Raw genomic sequence first — 23858 nt, 5'->3', positions numbered from 1 at the left:
GTATTCAATCTGTTAATCAATATCCAGCTGCAGTTACCATCATTAGGATCTGCCAATCTGATACGGATCACCAAGTGGTTCTTGTCCTTCAGCAATTTCGCAGAAAGACATAAAAATCACTACCACCGTCTCGTGAGTCAATACGCCAAAATAAAATAGTCCGTGTTAGTATTCATTACAGCGAAATCATTACTTCTTGTTAAATTCCATCACATTTACCAACCCTGTGCTAGAAGTCTATATTTGTCTCCCTCCCCTGAAGGCCTCTCTGAGTGATCACACGGCAGCTTTAACGATCAGAAGATCAAACAGCCATGTTTATATACATCACATACCCAGTAGAAATGCTAATCAGGAGGATCACAGTTGTTACTGTTAATCCTTCCTTCCTAACAGACACACATACTTAGATTTAGGTTGTGCTGTGTTATTTTTGCTGTTGCTCAGCTGGCATACGTGCTGTATATCAGTGTTGATTTCGTTAACGAAGACGTAAAATATTTGTCAACGAACATTTATTTCGTGACTGAGACGACGTTGACAAGCTAAAACTAACATCTGGAGATAAAAACTTGTGTGGCTTTTTCTGTTAACGAGACGAGACGGGACTAAAATGTTATTTGACAAGGTAAGATGTTATTTGAATGTCGGACATTAAAAATACATGATCTATTCGTACGGGCTGACTGTCTTTCAAAATATGCTCTCCATTCATTGGAAGGATGTTTGCCTGTCGGAGGCAGTTATTTTGCTTCTTCTTTTTCTTCTTCTTCTGGTATATTTGGCAGTTTTGATGCTACTGGGCGTATTACTGCCCTCTGCAGGTTCTGTTTATCTCAGGCAGCTGACAGTAGTCTACCACAGACTGTACCAGGACTAGCATGCTGCCACAAGCCCTGTGGTTATCACTGATGCTATAAAGCCTCCATTACTAAAGTAAGCTAACTATGAAATTGAGTAAGTCTCTTAAGTACTTTTCAAGTTGCTGTTTTGCACTACATTAAGTTATTGCCGTCTGACATTTTACTGACACACATTTAAACAATGTACAGTGGAGTGTTTTATGGATTAGAATTTAGCAAACTAAAAGTGTTCATAAATGCAGTTCCTGGAATGAATCCTTCTTGTCTATAAGTCCAAATACAAAGTAATACAGTAAACCATTCAAGTAGCAAGCCTGCAATTTGAAATGGCATTTTGCTTCAAAATGTGTTCACCCTTAATGGCTTTAACTCGTTATGTTTGTACTTCAGTTAATATAATAATAGTTACGAGTACTGTCATCTCAAATGCTCTGACAGACAAGTTAACTCAGGAATACGTGTTCAGCCACTGTACTGCTTTTGACCACCTGTGTTTATTGCACTTCATTTGAAGTTTCAAAAAATACAATTTCTATTTTGTCTTAAAACAACATATAAAATAGCTAAGACATGACTAGCTGTCTCTCTTATGGGTGAATAGCCGCCTCCTCAATTGAACAGTTTAATTTGCAGTATTTGCTAGGTGCTCTCAGATACTGTGTAGTATCATTCCCAGCTCATGACTGGACAAAGGAAGAAGACCACACCAGTTGGAACTGAAAACAAACGTATTGTACAGAACTAAAAGCCAGGTAACCAGGTAAACTGAATCTTCATAATGGCCCAGCTCTGCTCTCTAAACACTTTAGGGATAGGCCTGCCCGAAGGGTTGTCACAGTCTCAACTTGACACGCAACCCATGTACCCTGTCTGTGCTCAGAGCAACACATTTAAGCCTCCGTACTGAGAAAAACATCACTTTGTCTATTGACATTCCTTTGGGACAAAGCACGAAATGATCAGCCAGTGTGATGCAGCGCATTATATTATATCCAGCTTTGTTTTGTTTTCAAAGCCAGTAAAACAACAGTGGGGCCTGCATGACGTCCCATCTCAAACGGCTCTTCCAGCTATGAATGATGCATGTATATCCAGGCTTACTGAATAAACTCCAGCTCAACGTGGATAACATTCCACCGCAGTGCAGTCAGTCCCACGAATCTGGTGGATGAGGACTCTGTCACTTTGTTTCATTATGATCTGTTAAACCTTTTTCAATTTCCAAACTTATTAAAACCACGTTTTACACACTGACCACTGCAGGAGACTCAAAAACATTTGAAATGCAAGAAAGACTCCTCTGGCTTCGCATTTGCTCTTTTTTTTTTTTTGCCAGGTCCTTAAGGCCCAGTGTGTGGGTGGGACTGTCAGGAACTTTTACCTTTTGCTGAAATTAACCCATGAAAATTTGATGACAGTTCATAAAGTATAAATTGTTTTGGTCAGCTTTCCTGCCTGCCAGTGAGATGCATGTCTGTTTATGTATATTTGTGTGTGGTGGTGGCGTACGGTACCACAAACCCAGTCCTTCACCAGTTTATTCATTTTGAGATTCATAAGGAAAAGTTGTCCCAGTCCTTGAGTGGGGTCTTAACTAATTCACATTATAGGGGAAGTGTAAATTCTCTTTCCACTTTACTTGGCTTGCATGGCTTAAGGAGCAACCGTAACCACCTCATGGCCATGCATTATGTTGTCTTTACCAAGAATGAAAGTAGGTAGAAGCATGTCAGTGATTAATGGCAGGACATTGTACACATGTATGAAAAAGAAGCCATACCATTTTCACATTTTAGACATTTCTGCTTCTCAAGCCTTACATTTTCCTGGAGAAAGTGGAGTACGTGAGATACTGAAATTGTGGAAGATGCAATTTCATGGCATTCTACTTTCCCGAAGGAACGGTAAGACGAGATAAAGCGTGATTTAAATGAACCCTTCTGGTTTGAGTTGTAATGAGAAACCATGATAAGTGCGTTGATGTTGTCTAGTCTTCTGTGAATGTGTGCATTTGAGAAAGGCACTACACAGGCTCTTGGTGCTGTGGAAACGCTGTCAAGAGCACCCATGACCTGGGTGATGAATAGCTCTTTTAACTGTGACCGATGTCACCCGTTTTCCTCAAACAATGGTCCAGTGTTGCAGCGAGACTGGGATGGCGACTACATAATGGCAAGTGATGTATTATATATTGGAAAGCGGCAGAGAACATGCTGTTTTCACCCATCCTCTGTGACATCTATGCAGAGGTCAAGAGCATGAGAACTTGCTTTTGGAATAAAGCCTGGAGCGATAGACTGCGGTTGACCCAGTGGCGCAGCAATTCCCTCTTGTGCGAATAGATGCATTTACTCATACTGTTCCAAACAATCGCTGGTTCTGTTTGCTAGTCAGACACGATGTACACACACACACACCCACACACACACACACACACAGATACAGTGTGTGGACTGTCCCATTTAAAACTGCAATATGAATTTGTGCCTTCTCAGGATAAACAATTGAGTTACTATTCCCTTCCAGTCTTAATTCTGTGAACTGGTGTTTGAAATTTGACTTTGTCATTAACATTGTCGCCGTGAAGCTTGTTTGCTTTTAGTTTCTCTACATCTGTAGCACTATAACCCATTTAAGATTGATTCGTTCGGAAATTTTTAAATCTAATATAAGTCGTTGAACACTGTTTGTTCTATTGGATAATTTGTCGTCCAGTTGATCAGAGATCAATATTGGAAATTATCCACTGATTAATTAGTCGATAGATAAAGTGCCAATCTCAATGATTTTCATTCAAATAAATGTCTGAGTCAGAAGATGTCGCTGAGTCTTTGGCCTCTGGGGGTGTGGAGTGTCGGTGGTGATGCTTCCGTGCGTAATCCTAAGGCGTGCACACTTACTGATGCACGTTCCATCACCCACCAGTTATCTTTCTGCCAGGAACAACAGGTCGAGCTCACATTAGAAATCATCCAAGGGGAGACCAGCTAAATTATTGTCGTTATCTTATTGACGCTTGTTCTGTAATTATAAAGTGTTTTATGTTATAAAACACTTGTGAATCTTGTGTAACACACATGATTGGTTGACATTTCTTCCTCAAGTTTGATTCGTAAGGCTTCGTCCCCCTCAAGAAGTGGCAAGGTTATGACTAGACTTCTGAGGACTGAGGTCCAAAAACACAGTCATCACTTGCTGACACATAGCCTACCACAGAGAAACCCTTAACCTTTAGTAAAAACAAGAACAATTGGTTTTAATCAGAATAAACTTTAAATCAGTAGATCTAATGTATTCATGTGTATTTGAAGTACTTGTATAGACATCACTATATTCACAAAGTGCAGTCTACAGGTCCAGTGCTCCACCCTAAATTCAGAATAAAATATTCTGCCACAGCAGCTGCTGATGTTATCAGTAAGAACTCTGCTTGAATTTAAATGGCAAATATGAGCCGATACACCACACCCAAGCCCAACCTTGAGCAACCGGCCCTTTATTCAGGCTTTCTCCCTGGCCTACGTTTTTCATTACACCAAAAGCAGACAGGATATTAGTCTTCCTCAGGGGCCAGGAGAGAAGGGAGGGAAGTGCTAGTCGCAGAGCTAAGAAGTGTTGGCTATAAAGCGATAATATGGATCAAGTAAGCCATGTAGTTTAGACCAGGACTGGGGGTGTTGGGTGAGTAACAGTGAGCTGTAGTCTGATCTGGAAATGAGGCTCAGCGTCTTCCAGTGTCAGAGGATTTAAAGAAAAAGTCAAAAGGAAGGCGTGAGGAGGGTAGAGTAGCCTAAAAGTCAAGTAAGAGTAGCGTTACTTCAAAATAGTATTACTCAAGTATATATAAAAAGTATAGTCACAGCAAAAATTACTCTAGTAAGTGTAAAAAAGTATTTGGTGAAAACGCTACTAAAGTACTGAGTAGCTGATTGTAATGTCTGATTTATGTTTTTAAAAAAAAATATGTATCTATGTATTTATCAAATAATAAAATAAAAATGTGTAAAAATATGTAATATCTTTACAAATTAACAAACTACAGCACAAGAAACTCAAATATTCCAAATCTCACTTTTTCACTTATTTTGCCAGGTAACGGAAATCTGTGTTGTTTAGGGCTAAAAGATAACTGCTTACAACTTGCAAATGCACTGGAAAGCAGTGTTTCCTTACTAGCCCTCTCCTAGTTCCTGTCTGAAACACGTCAGATAAAGACACAACGATGTCTCCCTCTGATCCTCAGCCAACAATGACACACAATTTACCGCAATAGTCCAAATACTGATGCTCATAGTTTTGTGGTCAGAACACCCTAGGATGTTTTTCTTCAGATGTTCATGCAGACATTGTGGTGCAGTGACAAATTTTTAAATCGAAATCATCAAGTTTGATAGGAAACAGGAATACAAATGTTGGACTTAATCATAGTTTTGATTCTGTCATTTAAACACAGGTAAAATTAATGTCCTAAACTAAGTTACTTTCATTGTAGTTTTTTATTTAATGTATGTACCTTAATTGCAGTCAGGATGCCTGTTTATCTTCTTGCCTCATTGCATGTGGGATTTTGTGTGCATGTGCCCGGTGGGGGGATGGTGGACAACCTAAAAACCGAAAGCAGCCAGGGTGACCTAAATCAGGAGAGGTGATAACTCAGACGGATAGCTGGAGATTACCCAGGGATCAAGAGGCTCAGTGGCCTCTCAAACAACAATGACTGGAGAGCATATCCCATCTCACCACCCCCTACAGAGACCCGTATGGCTGTTATGGACCGAAAACATGCACGCCAGTATTCTTCATGAAGCCGATTTGTCACATGGGGGCTGGTAGTTGTTTAATGGACAAAGAAAAACTATTTTAAAATGTTCCAAAGAGATAAAACTGCTCTAAGCTCATTGTGTGACTGTAAGATGATTTAGCAGTTGTTATTTGATGTCCAACCAGACTTATTGGTCCTTTTAGTGCTGCATGGTGCAGAATTATAGGATTTAAGGCATAACATGTTTTTTTTTTTCAACAACCGTTTAGTAAATGATTACAGCTATTGAATTACAGCTCAGTTTAATGAAATTGCTTTTGTGATTTGATTTTGTGTCATGTGTATCCACGATTCCAGGAGTCTGTATCCGTATAGTTGTGTGACTTCTGGGATCTGGCATCTGTTTCAGTGAGATGGCCTGGCCATTAATTCGTGATTGATTGATGAGTCTCCGACACTGCGGCCAATAACAAGCCCATATTGTCCTCGCGGTATATCTGCGAGTGTGGGATGTGTTGGTGCGTGGGCTTTGTGAAAGAGGGGCAAGAGAGGTTGCTCACTGATTACTTTGTGCTTTGCTTTATCCGATGATATAAAAAATAAAAAGACAGTTTTTTTTTTCAGGATATTTAATTCCACCTTTCACACGAAAAGGTGCTGGAAAGGCAGGTCTTCTTTCCAAATGTTTGAAGGGTGAGTGAATATGTGAATACTAAAAACAATAAAAGCAACAGGGACAATGACTAAACATATTTCTTCGTGTGTCTAAAACAATATCTTGCTCTAAAAATCACCTTTGCAACATAATAAATATAACAAAACACAACTACAGCTGTGAAAAAAAAAAACACTGACATTCTTAACAACATTTCAAGGATTAAGGAGGAGGATGTTTGTTGTGGGTCCATGCTTGAATGTACAGTAAATTTTGGAGTGGGGGTTGGGGAGGGGGTTGGGTGGCTTGCTCCGGGCGATGCTTGTTCTACCGACCATCTGGTTGTATTGGATTTTGGCATTGTTCACTTTCTGTCCTCCAAACCTTTAACCCGCTTACAGTCTCTGTTGTTCCTTCCATCTCATGTCAAGGTTACACTTAAACCGTATCAGGATTAACTTGATTTACTCGCATATTTGTCTATTATAGATTATACAAATGCACAAATATAAGACAGAAATAACATGGATATTGTTATTATACTAAATATAATAATAAAAAAGAGTGAGCTTAGTATGGTTTGGGCTTTTTCACTACCTGCTTTATGTCCTTGAATATTTGCAATTACAAGGAACATAGTAACAATTACTCTGTACGCTACTATTACTATTAAATATAGGTATAAATACAGCCCAGACTCACCAGAAAACTAGCAAACTGCTCGATCATGTAAGGATATGAAAACGTCCGATGTTTTTGCAGTCAAGAATGAGTGCATGTTAAATCTCCTATACAGTAAGTTACTGTTGACGATCAACCTATTCCGTCCTTTAAGTATGACTGCATGTTGTAGAAAAATTAATGTGCCAGAATACAAGATCTTTAAAGCATAGAAGGGTCAGTTGGTTTGTTAGTTGCAGAGTGAATTATCTTTACAACTGTTGGACTGATTGGTCAGATTGTTGCAGAACAGCCTTTATTCCACCCGTGTTATGGGTGATTTCATATTCTAATAGTTTTTTCTCTGTGCACAATGACTCAAGACATAATGTGATTTAAACATAGTCGTCTTTATTAAAGCTATATTGTGTATGCGGTTTTCAATATAAACAAACAAGAATAAACAAATATAGCACTTAAATCTAAATGACACCAGACCAGTGGTATTTTGAATTTTAGTTCATTAAAGGATTTCCCGTATGCTCTGGTTGTGTAGTGGTAAATAACCACTACACAACCAGAGCCCTAAGGGAATATTCCTTTTCTATAAAAATGTGACAATGTTGAGCAGATGAATAACATAATGGCCACATAACAGACCGCATAACAACAACATGAATTGTGCTCAGTCCTTATCAGTAAAATGAACAATCACTTCTATTATTCATACTTGTGACTTGTGACCACATCGGAATCTCGTAGAAACATTCGTTGCTCCTACTGCACTGCACGTGTTTGTTTCAGGTGCCTCCACAGGTTTGTCGTGCTGCAGACTTTATTTATTATTTCATTGTCTTCAGTGAATGTCCAGCCATTACTCACAGCTGTTGTGAAACGGGGAAAAACTAGACAGGCTGGTGGAATCTTTAGAAAAGTAAAGGTAAAAAAAAAAGACACAAGTCCAGAGTCTAAAATATCTTTGTGTCTGTATTTGTGAGGAAAATACATTTGATGATTACAGTAGATTTTGAAGCTCTCTGGCCTTACCCCTGAATAAGAAAAGCATAAGAAAAATCACAATTGTGAAGTCTTATGCAACTAATTAAACCAATTTTTAGACTTGAATATTCAGTCTCTTCCCTTTATAATTGCATAGGAGCATCTTGTAAGGCCAGTACTTTAAGAAATTGCTACTTAAAAGGGAGATGTTTGGGTTTTCCTCGCTCTATACTTGAAGGTTTAAAGAGCTGAACTTGTTTGACGTATGCGTTCAAGGAAATTATACATCTTAAAAAGTGTTAAGGTCAGACAGTTATGCAGCCTCAAACAATGCCAGTACCTCTTCATGTAGTGTTGATGCGATACGATGTTCCTATGGCCTCGTTCACAGATGAACAACTCCAAGGTTGAGAAGTTATGGAAATATATAATAAATGTCATCACTCATCCTTGCCAGTAGCAGAAACACTAAACTGATCTTTTCTCTTTGCATTCACCTTACTTTTTGGTTGTATTCTGATTTGAAAATTGATCTTGACTTGCACATCTGGGTATATTTAACTGGACTCAGCGTTAAAAGAACAATTCCTGGCTCCAATAAAATGTGAAACACCTTTCTCTATTAGTTAATGTATTAAATACATTCATTACAATATTAAATCTTTGTGTTGAGCTCACATGAGTAGACTTCTCTTCCTTTCCCTTTCCTCACGTATTAGGTTGTGACCAGTGGAGAGCTGTTGGCATATGGCTGATGGGATGCGTTTGAAGTTTCCTGCTATTTTTAGTCAAAAAATCTGGAATATTTTCATTTCACTGGGACATTTCAAAGCCCAAAAGATCGCCATATGGCATGTTCCACCAGTTCTTGCATTGTCCCTAAACTGACGTTATGGATCCATTTGATTTCATTTTTACCGTCTCTCTCTGTTTCTGTCGTACTCCCATTGCCAAATTCAAACTGGACCAACTACTCTCTCATCAGCCATCCTCCCATTGTCATCCCAAACCCATGGGTTTCATTAGTGCCAGCTTTAAAACAACAACTCTCATTCCCACTCCCACACTCGAGTCCCAGATGCTTTCAGTGAAGAAGGATACAACAGTTGCCTGAAGGGTATGTGCATATGAAATCCTACAAAAAAAATATATAAATAAATGAAAAATGGTGTGATTTAGTTCCTATGCTCTAATTTCACTGGCTCATAACAATCACATTGGAATATGAGCCATGGTAATGTTAATTTTGGACTTGCTAGTTATGAAGTCACATGCACAAGAGCTCTTCACAAGATTCAAAGTTTGCAATAAAAGCCAAATTGAGGTCCAGACTCATTGATGATATAAGGATTACCAGGGACCGGCTGAATTTAGTGATTCTGGTCTCTGCAGTGAGGCAGTGATCACACCGGACACCTTCTTGGCAGTGAATGTTGCCTTTTGTAATTGTTTTTTACTGGATCTGAAGGGTTTAATATACCGCTTATTCACCCGGGGCACCTTGCTTTTATCCACCCAGCACGCCTTGCCTGTATTTTAGAAATGCCCTGAGCGCCCTGAGTTGAAAAGCGTTCAAGTGTGTGCCGCAAAAAAAAAAAACGTTCTACGCTACTGCAGCTTTTCTTCTTTTCTGGTGTCTAATCAAATGGGAACAGAGAGGGGGAGTTTTCTTCCAGTATCTTCTTCACGTTTAAACGGGGACACTGAGAGAGAAGAAATGGCATCAGAGTTGCAGCGTCGTGACTTTGTTTCCGCCTCAGTTAGAATAACATTAGCTAAATGGCAAAGAAGTGGACAGCAGCTGACTTTGCGGTTTCCTAGCAACAGTATAAAGACGCTTCCAGGTCTCCTGTCTGTGCAACTCTCACAAAATAAAGGAAGAGCAGAGAACCTTATTGCTTTTAAGGTTGTATTTGCTTATTTTCAGGTCATTATTTGTGGATATAGTCTAAAAGTTACAGAATACAAATTAATATGCACACTTTCAGACAGTTCAGTTTCATTTTCCTTGGTTTTATTCTTGTATTATACGTGGCTCATGCTTCAGGCTTTCTGCTGCATGTCAGACGTTCCCCAGCAAGCCTCTGGGGACGGCGTATCCAGAGCGATCCGACGTTTAAGCATCGTGGCGGGGGGGGGGGGGTCTGGATCCAGGATTCCCAGCCCAGGAGGCTGCCTTACTCAGTATTCTGCCAATGTGTGATCCTGACCTTACTGTTGCATGTCCTTGGTGCATGCAGTGCGCAGCAAATGCCTTTTTGGGGGATTGCATGCTCCAGCCCATTTTAATGTGCCTTTTCATTCTCCGCACATCGTCACTAAGCCCTGCAGCAGGGGCTCGGAGCAACCATTTTGATTATGAGACTGATTGAATTAATTCTGACGAAGTTGACACTCAGTGCTTTATGGTAGTCAGAGTTGTTAAAATACATGAGGCAGATCTGTGTAACAAAAATCCAAACCCCCTTTTTTGTAACGGGGAATAGGCTTTAAGCGTTTATGCCTCTGCAGGACTAGACACCGTAGCCTACGTGGGTGCGAGCCATTTATACTTGTGCCTCGTCAGTCTGGCTCGCTCTGTAAAAACACCACCCAAACACTAGTCGCTGCTGTGTGTTTTTTGCCAGTCAAGTTAATTTTTGTTTTTACTTCCTGCTTCACTTTCAACAGCAGCGACTGAAACTTTCGCTGATATTTCAGTCATGCAAATGTTTGTATCTCCGAACCTCCTGAGTTAACCTTTCCTCAATGTGTTTCATCCTTATTGATCCAAAACAATTGATTCGAAAATTGAGGAGCCGGAAATACTAAAGCGTAAATACGCTACTACCAAACGGACCAATCACAGTCCTTGTGGTCTGCGTCGCGGTGACTTGTAGTTACATTTCTGGGGGAGGTGGACGTCAGGCTGGGGCGTAGGGGACTGCGTAGGGTCTGCACATTGTCTGGGCTGTCGCGGTGGCTACGGTGTGAAATTGACGCAGGAGCTCAAACCACCTATTAGAGTCTAACCGTGCGAATCTAGTCAAATCCTACTGAATACAAGCATAAAAACAACTAGACCAATCATACAACAGTAATGTGACTGTAAAATGCCTTGTGTGTTATGTAAGCAAATGTGTTTAAGCAAATGAGCGTCTCACTGAGCACTAAGCAATTCTATAAGCTATACAGCTGTTAGGGGAAGAATAACCACACATACAATTGTGTCATTACTGTTCTCATTCTGTATTATGTTATATATCATACTGTAATATATTTGATATGTGTCTCTTTTAAACTCCTCATACTTGGTTTCCTTTTATCTGTCGTTCAGTCTACTCCTTAAATATCACTGAATCCTGACTCTATCACTGAAGGTTTCTGTAGTTGACACACTGCACACTGACTACTATATATATGGGTTTCTATGGATTTCAGCCCTCCCACACTCCCACAGTTCATCTGGCCATCTGGGCTTTATCATTTGAGTTTGCACAGTAAATGAACAACCGAGGCCCTCTTCTTTTTGACGTGCACCTGTTTCCCATTTGAAGACGTGATACGAGTTATTCTCGTTTATTCTTAACACACTTGCCTTGAAACTGGAGCCAAGTGGAATTTGTAATGCCTTAACTAAAAGTAATATTGCCGTCACCAAACAGAAGCTCCAGAGCCCTGATTGTCGGTGCATTTTTACCGTTTTATTATCAAAAGCTATTGGTTTCATTTTCCAACATGGTCTGTGTGACTTGCACGGCCAGTGAAGACTTATATATACCCATGTCCCATGTTTGTTTTTCTGGAATCTGATTACTTCTCATGTTGGCAAACTGACATATGATATGCTACAGCACCGTTTAAACATTCACAGATGATTGACGTTGTGGGCAGATTCCTAGAATATCTCATGACTTGTAATCCTGAAGCTGTTTTCAGTGTGGCACTAATTTTTTAATGATGGAACTATTAAAATACACTGATAACGATGCACTGCACAACCTTGGAAGTGAATGCTAATTTATCTGCTTGTTGGGATAAAAAATGGAAACAGAAAAAAGAACTGTATGTGTTTATTTCACTGTGGATGGCTTCCTCCCAGGTGTGTTTTAATCAGTGATTTTAGACAGCTGGAAGTTGATTTCAATCACACCAACCACATTGTTTTTCCAATTTGTGCAACGCTGTAGCAGTGATGACAGAAGGCTGAATGCTTTTGATGGCGAATGTGGGGCTGTTATCACAGTGCATTAATGGAAGAAGTACTCAGATCCTTTACTTATGCCTAAGCATTTACGTACAAATAATTTATCACCATTTAAAATGTGCATTCCTGCTTCAATTAAAGTACAAAACTGTACAAATGAAGATGTGCTTAAAGTATCAAAAATGAAAGAACTTGCATTGCATTATATAAAACAAAAGGCCCTGTGGCAGATTATTAGTTATGACAACCTCTAGGAGTAAGTAAAAGCAAGTTCTGCTATTTCTGTATATAATTATGACCTGCATCAGTCAAATGAAATCGCCTAAGAATTTAATGTTGAGCACATATTTATTTTGTAAACTAACTGAAACTGTCAATACACGTAGCCTAACAAGACCTAAAACACAAGAACCTCCAAGTTGTATTGAAGTATACACCGATCAGCCATAACATTAGAACCACTGACGGGAGAAGTGAATAACATTGACCATCTTGTGACAATCCAACGTTCTGCTGGGAAACTTTTGGACCTGGCATTCATGTGGATGTTACTTAGACATGTAGCACCCACCTAGACCAGACCAGGCACCCCCACCCCATAGCAATGACACACACACACACAAAAACAGTTTAGGAACAACTCAGAAAACATGAAGAACAGCACAAGGTGTTGACCTGGCCTCCAACTTCACTAGATCCCAAACTGATCAAGTGTCTGTGGGATGATCAACAGAGGCCCCTCCCCTCAACCCATAGGACCAAAAGGCCCCCACTAACAACATTCTGTTGTCAGACACCACAGGACACCCTCAGAAGGCCCATGTCCATTCTCTGATGAGTCACAACTGTTTTGGAGGCACAAGGGAGACCTACACAATATTAGGAAGTTGGTCATAATCTTATGTCTGATCGGTGTAGATTTTGAAAGAATTGACTTGTATAAGTCATCTGGTAACATCTGAACATACAAAGGCACCTGGCAAAAGTGAAGGCTCCAGTCTACACATACTGGCTCATGCAAATCATTACAGAGCAGCCCATTGTGTCTAAACTCAGAAGCCCTCCCATGCATTTGTCCAATGCTGTTGTCTGTGTTATAAACTTATATAGACTTGTAATGTTTTGCTGCATGATTGGCAGAATGGGACGCCAGTGCCACCACAGGCCGCCACAGCTCTTTGTCAGCACAGTCTCCCAATAAAAGGTCGCCTCTCTCTGCTCTTCCTCTTTTCACTGTCAAGCGCAATGGCTGTCGCAAGTTAGACATTAAACGCACCGTCAGTTTAACTGTGCTACCGCAGACTCTCTGGTCTACCCAATGCAAACATGCCACTGTACACTGCCATCGGCTGTCTAATGTCACTGCAATCTGTTGCCGTCTGATGTGCTTGAAAAATGTGATTTCTTTTTTTTTTTTTTTTTTGCTCAACACAAATGGTTTAAAATAACTGCTTTGATGTATGTCAGAAATTCAGAGGCCAAAGTAGACTTTAACAAGCTTTTTTCTCTTTTCTCTGTCTCCTTTTGGCATCCTTTGTGGATCCACTGGTCTTCTGCCCTGCATTTAATATGACAGGTAAGTCATATCTCTTGTATTTATGGTGACGCCCCCAGGCTGAATCTGCTTGTGTGCACTCGAGTGTCACAGTGTGAATGTTTACCAAAATTGCATCTTAAATACTTGTTGCAGCAGGGATGCGCTCGAGAACAACGGTTTTGTAAACAGTGAACGCGTTCCCCTTTTTCCCAGCTGACACTAGGAGAATGGGGCAATTCCATTTATGCATCCAATCTCATTGGCTACTGGAGAGATGCCAATCTGCCCTCACAGATAGGGTAGAGAGAGGCAGCAAGGAGAGCGGGTGGAATAGCATTTATTCATCCTGACACCGATCAGATAAATGGGAAATGATAAATGCTGTCTATTTTTACTTCCCTTAACCTGTGTTAACTTTATATTCATAAAGAAGCTCCTATGGTCTTGCTGTGCCTCTGAAATGCTTAAATGTTGTTTGAGATTCAGTTTTAGTTTGAGCCGATCTAACTATGAATTATGAAACTTGGTGCAGTTGTCATTTAGTATAAACGGGGACTGGATTGAGCTGATGTCTGTCTGCTAGTGATCAACTAACAGAACAAAAAAGGCTTTGTTTGAAATCATTTTCTTGTATGGATTTTATACTGATTTCATTTCCTTTGCTTGTTGGGGTTCTTTTAAAAGCCACAGTTGCCCACGTCTGATACAATGGATCTAAATGTTTATTCGTGGCAGCTTTATTTATAGTTGTTGAAAAGGCCAGGACATTGCCAAATGGCAGTTTGAATGAGAGAAGTATATTTATTTCTGTGCAAAATTCAGACACACAGAATGTCTTTCTACATAAGAACTACATGAAAGAAATGTGATTTCCTTGTAGCCATTATAATTTCGTTGACTAAGTAAGATGATATCTGCTTTCATCACACCTTCAGATCAGATAAAAGAAAAATCAGGGGTTCGAGATTAGGCGTGATTTGAACCTCCTTAGGGTTTGACAGATGGAACTGACATCCGACTTCTTGGGTTTGCTCTTCTCTTTGCCGTTGAAGTGCCTGGTGTCATCATGCCAAGATCTCTCTGAGGCCTTCAGATAAAAGCTTGTGGTTGTGCAAGGGATTTAAAAAGAGCTCTGTTTTATTTGAAATAAAACATTTTACTGTAAGAGGAATTGTCTCTAAGTGGTGTAGATGATCTGTAGAGGGTCTGTAACTAACCCTTTCACAAATTTGACCCGCATAGGACGCTTGCCAGGGAAAATCCTTTGCTATCCAAAACGAACATTAGCGCAGAACTCCAGCTGGCCAAAGAACATATAGACGAAGTCTTTTTGGAACAATGTGCTCTTAACCAACGAATCAAAGACAGAAAGTTGTCTGGCCTCGGTTACAGTAGATATAATTTGCGCAGGTCGAACAGCTTTTCAGGAAATGAACCTCGTATTAAGAGCGAAGCACGGTGATGGAAATGTTATGGATTTCCTCGCTGCCTTTTGGACAGCTTGCAATCATTGATTCAACTATGAATTCTGCATCATATCGTATCAAAGAGTGCTAAAAGATAATGTGAGGCCATCTGCCCGAAAGTTGATGTTGAACTTGAAGTGGACCTTTCGATGGGATCGTAATCCTTCACACATTAAAAAAAAATAAATAAATCCACCAAGAAATGGTTAGAAAAGAAGAAATTGAGGGTAATGAAGTGGCTGAATGAATGCACAGATTTGAATCCCATTGAAATGTTGGAGGGGATTTGAAAGAAAACCCTCCTACATCTGGAAAACTGAAGGAATTTAGAAGGAAGAGTGGTCAGAAATATCAACAAGCCGATGTCAGAGAGCAGTGGACAATTATGCAAAACTAAAGGGATCAATTCTAGCCTCTGATGCCAAGGGTATACTTACATTCCTCCACAGAAAAATATTACATCTATTGATATTTCATGGAATAAATTATTGAAAAGTTTCTCTGTATGTACAGTTTGAAAGAGGATCAAATGTTTGCTGGCTTACCCATTTTTTCACCTGACTGTAGTTTTATGAGCACTTGGTCTGTTTGGAAGCACACTTCATTACAGGATTTCCTTCTGATGCCCCCATTACCATATTTCACCCATATGCTGGTCAGTGCTGCAAAAATGTATTCCTTCTAGCTCAGCTATTTGCACTGGAAGCTGCTTGTGCAAGAGAAATGTGTCTGTTGGGTTATCATAACCTTTAAGTACATTTGGTAAATACTGTTTCATTATTTAAATGATACGCTGCAGCATCACCTGGAGCACGGTTTCTGCTGCTCCTGTCTATTCATTTGATTGATTATTCTTGCTAGAGTATGTGCTAGACACATGTATGTCTCCAGGCGTCTACTTTAATATGACCACATGTGGGACGAATGAGGAATGGAACCGCATTAAAAATATATATCAAAACGTGCATGACTGACAAGATGTGAGGTGTAAAGATTTGAGCCTTTATGATTCTGGATTTGCTTTATATCTCATCAGTTGCGCCACCGGTATGAATAACAATAATAAATGAATAGAAAATCCTGTGCCCGGTCCTGGATAAAGCTTTGTAGTTCAGCCACCGTAATTCTCTGAATATTAGGCGCTGACCCACATCTGCTCTTGTACACGTTACATGGAGGCCCAGATGCGGGCCCAGCTGTTGTCATGTATTATCAGTGACTGACCCTGATGTTTTATGCTATATGCAAGACAAAGCGTTAGCATAGGCTGGTCCAGCCTTATCCAGCTATAGCATGCAAGCTGACTAGAAAACACAGTAATGATAATAATAATAACAGCAGTAGCGTTTCCTCTCCCTCCCTCTGAGTCAGGGTGATGAATATTCAGCTGCAGACTTTGCCCCGATTCTCTAACCATTTTCACTTTCAGCAGCCACCACTGCTCTTCCTACAATACCATCGGTAGGCAAGAATAATGACTCCTCAGTCATTATTATTAATTCAGTGTTGCTTCAGTGTGCTGCATGTAAATGAAGCAGTGGGCAGAGAGAGCTATAGGCTACCTGGAGAGTTAGCCTGAGTAATGAATGTAATTATAGTGCCCTATTGGACCTGGGTCCATGTTTCCAAAAAGTTATTATTTTGACCGTTTGTTCCATATGTTGGACTACAAGCTACAAGTATGTATAACCTATATGCTTCCCTTTACTTTTGCATCATATATCTCTGAGCATAAGGCTTCAGTGAAATGTCCTTTTACATTAAATCCCTGTCTTGTATGCATAGGTTATATTAACATCAAACTTTTGCAAGTGGTTATCAATGCGTTTAGTGCAGCTATATCAAGATATCACCCTTACACCAGTGATAAAATACAGGGTCAGAGAAGCAGGGGGTGCAATCGGAGAGAAAACGTCGTGTCAGAGGTTTTGGATTCAGAGATAATGTTGACGATGATTAGAATATTGATCTTGATAACCCACCTGTTAGAAAAGAAGCAGTGGAAAGCCACCCACACATTGTCATTAGTCATCACCAGCTCCTTACAGCCTACTGCAGTACATACTGCCACCCATGATTTAGCTCTCCATCCAGTTATGAGGGGGTGTTAAGCGTTTATTATGCGGCACAGTCCCAGTCCCAATGAGAAGGCAGAATGTTGCCCGATCAATTCCCCTCACAGGAAGCCAGGTTAATTTATTTTTTAAGGATCTGCTTGCGTCTCTAAGGACCCCCCACCACACACACACACACACACACATACACAGCCACACCACCGCCACCACCCCCAGCCCTCCCTCCCCTCTTGCTGCAAGTTGTGATGCAAGCTATTTCCTAAAGATCTGCAGAGTGATGCTTTGTCACTGACACCGCTGCTCAGGCACTACATCCTGGCACGCTGACGCCAACGTTTTACTATTTGGTATGCAGTATTCTACTGTTGTTAACACGTTTTGCTGCTTTCTTAATCAGTCTGCTGACTTAAAAAAGGCTTAAGACTCTGGCAGAGCTAGTTGTACGTGCTGATTGGTCATGTGACCGAAATGGTTTTATTGGGAATTCAGGAAGCAGCTTCTTCATGAAAGAGGTACCCATATATTACGCAGGGTCTCTGTTAGTGTTTGACCTTTTGCTCTTATGCACACAACGCCGCACACCACCTCTGAATTTTCTCATTTCATAGCTCTGACCTTTGCTCCTTGTGTCAGTAACTTTACCTCCGTAGCTATCATTCATTCTCTTCACCTCAGCAGTGTTCTCCTTACTGGCCCTAGTCATCCCATGACTTCCAGGTCTGTTGTGCTTATTTATAACCACACATGTGCACAGCCGTGACTGTACCACATGCTCAGTTTTGCTCACATGAGCTGCAAGACAATAGTTTAGCATGTGCATGTGCATGCCTACAGCCCCCGTGTGTCCTCTGGCTGGCCAACAGCTGCAGCTCTCCAATGTTACGCTCTCCTGCCTTTTTAAAGCAAATGCGCAATCTCACACTTCCTTTTTTTTCTCCCCGCCCCATGACTGAACAGTGAGATGATTTTTTTTTTTTTTTTTTTTTGCAACCACCAAATCACCATGTCAACCACTTATTATTTTCTAAATCAGTTATAGATTTCCATACAAATAAAACATATCATCCTCAGCCATCAGTTTACGCTTGGAAATGTGAGGGAGAGATGAATACATTTGTTATCACTGTGATCATTTTGGTTACCACTCATCTGTATTGACTTTTACTGGGCATCATCAATCAGGGCATTTATAATGGATGCTGTCTGAGAGCACATATCTCCCCTCTGGGAATTATCACCCCAGGCTCGGGTCAAGCAGAGATTTGATCTGTTGTCAGTTAGATGAATTGATGTTTTTTTCTACATCCACCGTGTCAGGGAGAGAAGGAGAGAGAGAGAGAGAGATAATGACACTAAAGGTGAGCAGGAGTGAAGAGAAGTCTTAAGTATTTTAACACCAGCCCTCAGGACTCAACGCTTTTACAATATTCAGATCTATTCTCCATCACCTTTTACCCTGGTTTCTTGTTTAAGTGAAATTAAATCAATAATGGTGCCTGGATTGGCTCCTGTGCCAGGAATCGTCCAATATTTTTACAAATGAAGCATCACAACTTCAAATTTAGCCTGCACTTGCATGTTTAAGGAGCTGTGAAGGACTGCGAGGGGTTGAAATTTCTGGATAGGATGGGAAGATGCGGGGAAAATAAATCTCCGTCCCCGTCATCATGGCCTCGCATACAGCAGTCATTTGCATACGCATGGCATGACAGGCTATGATTAACATCTACGTCGAGTCTTAAAGTGGGACACCTTTGCTACCATAAATAAGAAATGGCTCCTAAATCCCACGTGGAAACTTTAAGCCATCATCACTCCCTAAAACGTACCTCCTAACAAATAACTTCAATGTTACTTTTCACATGAAATCCTATTAACTACGTTGTTCACCATAATTACCCATCTGGGCTCTTGTCTACTGTTTTCCTTTTAGTAGTCACATGAAATAAAAAAATGTATTAGTTGTGTACTATAACATATAAGCAATTAAGTTACACTTTAGTCAGTGGAACTGGGGCTGTTTGAAGGTATTTATAATTCGATGTTATACTATAAATATTAAAAACTAAATCAATTTGAACTGAACATTTAATTGAAAATATTCAGTTCTCAACAATAAATTTAAATATATGGGATATATAGGTCTGTGTTTTTCTTTTGGTCCACAACTGGAAAGAACCCGAAAGTTAATGGAATTGTTAAAAGCCACAAACATTAAAGTACTTTGTCTTGTGAGCATTATATTACATTTTGACAACAAATTGCGGCTCAGACCGCACTTTTTTTTGTCTTTTTCCGCCGTGCACGGGACATTTCCTTGGACGGCAGTTTGATGTTAATGATTAATGCGTCGTTATTCTCATTCAGCGCTATTTGAAAAGACAAAGTCCCTGGAAACGGCTGCCAGCTGAAGCTCACAGTCACACAGACAAGTTGTAATTTGATAACTGACCGATGCTTAAGGTCTTGTGAAGTATTTGTTTCTTATAAAGTTATATTGCAACACAAACTATATTTGTATAATCTCTTGCACTTATGGAAGAATACAATCAGAAAGTAATTTCAGTTTTGGTGCAGGAAACTGAATTCCCAACATAGCCTTCACATTAATGAGGAGGATTAGTATGTGATGGGATTTTACCTGAGAGAAATCCTAAGAGCTGTGGGAGGAAAAAGAAGGTAATTTAATATTGATGGCTCATTCCTTCAGTCCCTATAGCATTTGGTAATCATGTATTCACAAGAACAAATTAAAAATATCTTTTGGGTCCAACTCCTGGAATATTTCCATAAATTAATGTCAAAATATTTGCCCATTTTTGCAGACCACTTTTCAATTTTTTTGTTAAAATGCTTCATGTCAGAGCCAATGTGTAGCGGCGCGGTTCAAGTTAAATTAATCCTCAGCCCTTGCAATGCATTTTTTCAGAGACATTATTGCCTGAGGGACCTTAAATCCTCTGCACTTCTTTGCAGGCTGGGCTTAATCCCAGGCTCTGTATCACCCCCAACAAGGTTCTCCAATTTAACACACACCAAACCATCTCTAACCCTATCAAAACCAACCGGCTCTTACCCATTTTTCACTCCACTTTTTGCGTATTGCTCAAAGAACACCAGAAAACAAGCTGCACTTTATATTAAAAAAAAAATATGTATTCTTATTAGAACTAATTATGTAATGATTGTCAGTGAGTTCTTAAAACATTTTTATTCCTGCTGACTTACAAGTTGTAAACATTATCTTAATTTATCGCAAAATAACACACAAAAAAATAAAACAAAATAAAAGATGCAAGTTGATGCATTGATATTTTTTCAGAAAAGCTGCTGCAAATTCAGTATACCGATGTTGCCCCTGCCGTGGACGTTTGCAGAACATGGTGCACAATAGGTAAAATGCAGCCACAGTATGAGAGTATGCACACTAGAGAGCAGTCTGTTCCCTCTTTCTGCAGTCGTAGGGATCCTCCATCTCCCTCTCACACAACATACGATTCATGTCAAAGGACCCAGGAAACACAACATCTGTCAGTGCATTAATTTACACAATGAACACCAGAGGAAGAAGGATATATATACACCTCTAAATGGCCTTTGTATTGAACAAACATTTCACATCACATGAAAACACAGTGACGATTATAATGTGCAAATTTTCCTTTAAGCTGGTGGATAATGTCTTCAGTGTTTCTCGCACTACTTGGATTGTATTTCGATTTTTCGGTATGCATGGCTTTGATGATTGTTGAATTTAGTGTGCTTCATTCAAAAGGAGGCCACTCTCCTGTGTGACACCCAAACAGTGAGAAGCAATGAGAGGCGTAGCTTTAGATCTTTGACACTCTGCTTTCTTTACTTGGATGGTTCACAAATAGTGATATCATAAGATGAAAATATTCAAACTGATAAAAATGTAATAGATCATTTGAATCTTTTCACAGATAAGTCATGGGAAAGAAACTACATTGAACTACACAATGAATGATAAAACAACAAATTGTGTGATTTAAAACAGAGAAGAGATCTAAAATTCAGACCGGATGGATTTTACATTGGAGATGAGATGCAGATATCCCTCTGCCCCTTTAATTTATTTAGCTATCTTTTTATTTTGTATTTCATTTTACGTTTTTGGTTCGATACACTGCAGAGTCATGGCTCTCCAGTCCACGACCGCAAGAGCTGCATCTATCGTCATTCATCCTCTCTGACAGGCTTCTCATGTACAAATGAGTTTACTGTGAATAGCAGTTCATTTATTTAAACATTTTTGAAGTTTACAAAAGAAATAGATTATCTTTTTAATTTTTTTTTGTCCACACTTGCACTTCTTCTTTTAACATATTTTACACAGACTTTTATTTTTACATTTTTAATTAAACTTAAACATGTTTTTTTCTTTATATTTTAAATGTTCATCAAATAGTGTGTGTACCATAATACAAATGGTTGATTTTTTTTTCTTTTTTTCTTCTTTTGTGTGTCCCCAGTTTATTTTTAAACAATAATTAAATGTCCTGAAGTAGAAAGACACATTAAAGCTCAAATATCCATCCATGAGAGAAAAGCCTCAGTGCTTACAATGTATTCCTCACAATGTGTTTCTGTAGAACATCAACAGGTCCGAGAGTCAGGTGCCCATTATGCCCTGTGACTTCAGATCAGCAGTAGATAGCAGAAGCAGTAAATCCACCACAAAATAGTCAGCCACATAAAGCGCAATCCTCCTACATCACAGTGAGACGCTGTGTAAAAAGTGTCCAAAAGATCCAGTTATTCCTTTTGTCCCATAACATCCCCCTCCCCAATGTATCCGAGAAGGGATTTACTGTATATCCAGATAATCACAGGTAACGACTTACTCAAAAAGCAGGGTTACACCTCGCATTCCCGAGAAGGTTGTGGTTGGCAAGTGCAAGAGCCGTATTCATTGATGATTACCAAAGCTCCCTCAATATGGTTCGGTTTATAGTCAACATAGTACTCCGGCGTAGAAATTGCAGCCATCTGCTGCATGCTTTGCTTTTGCTTCTGCTTGCGGCGCTGACTGGTAAAGCACTGCCTCAGTTGCCTTATTCCAGCTGGAAAGCACTTCCATGCCACATACAGCATGAGCACTATGATGAGAAAGGAAAAGATGAGTGCCATGGTGCCAGTCACCACCTTGTGGATCTGCATGGTGCTTTCCAGGTCATCGTGGCCCACTGTGACAGTGAAAGAACTGGTGACCACCTCACTCCCCTCGCCCTCATAAGGGTTGGGAGTAAATGGGCCCAGGAACACAGAGCCACCGTGGGTCAGATCCCTCGTCGAGGCATACAGGCCTGCTGTGGTTACCTCTGTTGGGGGATCCTCACATAGCTGAAAAGCGTAGACGGCATCCAACACATCCTCGCCCTGTGCGGTGTCAGGGCTTGAACACAGCAGGGAATTGTCACGCTGGCCTCGGAAGGCACTCAGCCAAGAGGCCAAGGCACACACGTTGCGACTGCATTCCCAGTCATTCCCTGCCAGGGTAATGCTGTCCAGAGATGACCACGAATCCAGGATGCGCTGGTCCACAGAGGTCAAACGATTGGAGTCTAGCATTAACACCTTGAGGTTGGGCGCGCTCTCAAAAACATGGGGCTCAATATACTCGATTTCATTGGCTGACAGGTCAATCTTCTCTAAAAAATGCCATGTCCAGTCCAGGGTATTGACAACAATAGTGGCACGATTGTTGTGCATGTACAGAGTACGTAAAGACATGAGGCGAGGGAAGTGGGCTAGGTTGACTTTAACCAGGTCATTGTGCTCAAGATGCAACTCAGTCAACTTGAAGAGGCCAGCGAAGGAGTTTCGTGCCAGGCTCTGCAGTTGGTTGTAGCCCAAGTCCAGAAACTGCATGCTCCTGCAGTCTTGAAAAATCCGCACTGGCACAAACTTGAGAGCATTGTAGCGCAAATGCAAATTGGTTAGCTTTCTAAGGCCGTGGAACAGGTCGGGCTCTAGTGCCTGCAGCCTGTTGTAAGAGAGGTCCAAGATACGCAGGTTTGGGAGGGGCCTAAAGGTACCATTTGGCAGACTCTCTATCCGGTTGCTGCTCAGGTCTAACTCCTTGACCCGTCTTAACCTGTCAAATGCACCCTCCTCTACAATGTCAATGTTGTTGTGATCTAGGTAGAGCCAGGTGAGCTGTGACAGACCAGCCAGTTGGCCTTCACGCAGCTCGGTCAAGTTGTTCTCTCTCATGGACAGGCCCATGGCACTGCTCAGATTGCGGGGAATGTCTGTGAGGTTGAGCCCCTCGCAGTACAGCAGCTTGCTGTCGCAGCGGCACAGCCTTGGACAAACCCCCTCTACCAAGGGAACCATTCGTAGAAAAATGCCCAATGAACACAGTATTAACCCAGGGGGCTTCTTCAGTGGCCACTTTAAGTACAGTCCAATTAGAAGGAAATCCATTAGCATAAATATCCAGGGATGTCGGGGAGAAAATGTCCATTGAACCACTCTGGATATTGTTTTTGCACCTATCAATTCATATTTATCACATCATTTTTAAATAATTTGATAACCTGTTTTGCTCTGTCTCTGTATTTTAGCAGTAAGTAGTGATAATATGTCTCTGTTATTCAGTCCGAGGAAATCCTTGTCGAAAAATGCAAAG

General features: G+C 40.5%; 2 protein-coding genes across 3 annotated transcripts in view; one reads left to right on the top strand and one right to left on the bottom strand.

Moving 5' to 3' along the window:
* ctnna2 (catenin (cadherin-associated protein), alpha 2) overlaps nt 1–23858 on the top strand; it is a 306322-nt gene that overhangs the window by 167532 nt on the left and 114932 nt on the right. The gene's annotated exons all lie outside the window — the stretch shown is intronic.
* Nucleotides 20389–23806, bottom strand: lrrtm1 (leucine rich repeat transmembrane neuronal 1). The gene has a single exon (XM_084570000.1). It carries the CDS (start codon nt 23657–23659, stop codon nt 22082–22084), a length of 1578 nt encoding a protein of 525 aa, XP_084426126.1. The 5' UTR covers nt 23660–23806; the 3' UTR covers nt 20389–22081.

Source organism: Chelon labrosus, assembly GCF_963514085.1.
Source record: "Chelon labrosus genome assembly, chromosome: 2".
In the NCBI taxonomy this organism is placed as follows: Eukaryota; Metazoa; Chordata; class Actinopteri; order Mugiliformes; family Mugilidae; genus Chelon; species Chelon labrosus.
This window is presented reverse-complemented; position numbering and strand designations above follow the sequence as displayed.

Excerpts from the sequence above, each read along its gene's own strand:
- lrrtm1 (XM_084570000.1), bottom strand. The coding sequence starts at position 23,659 with ATGCTAATGGATTTCCTTCTAATTGGACTGTACTTAAAGTGGCCACTG.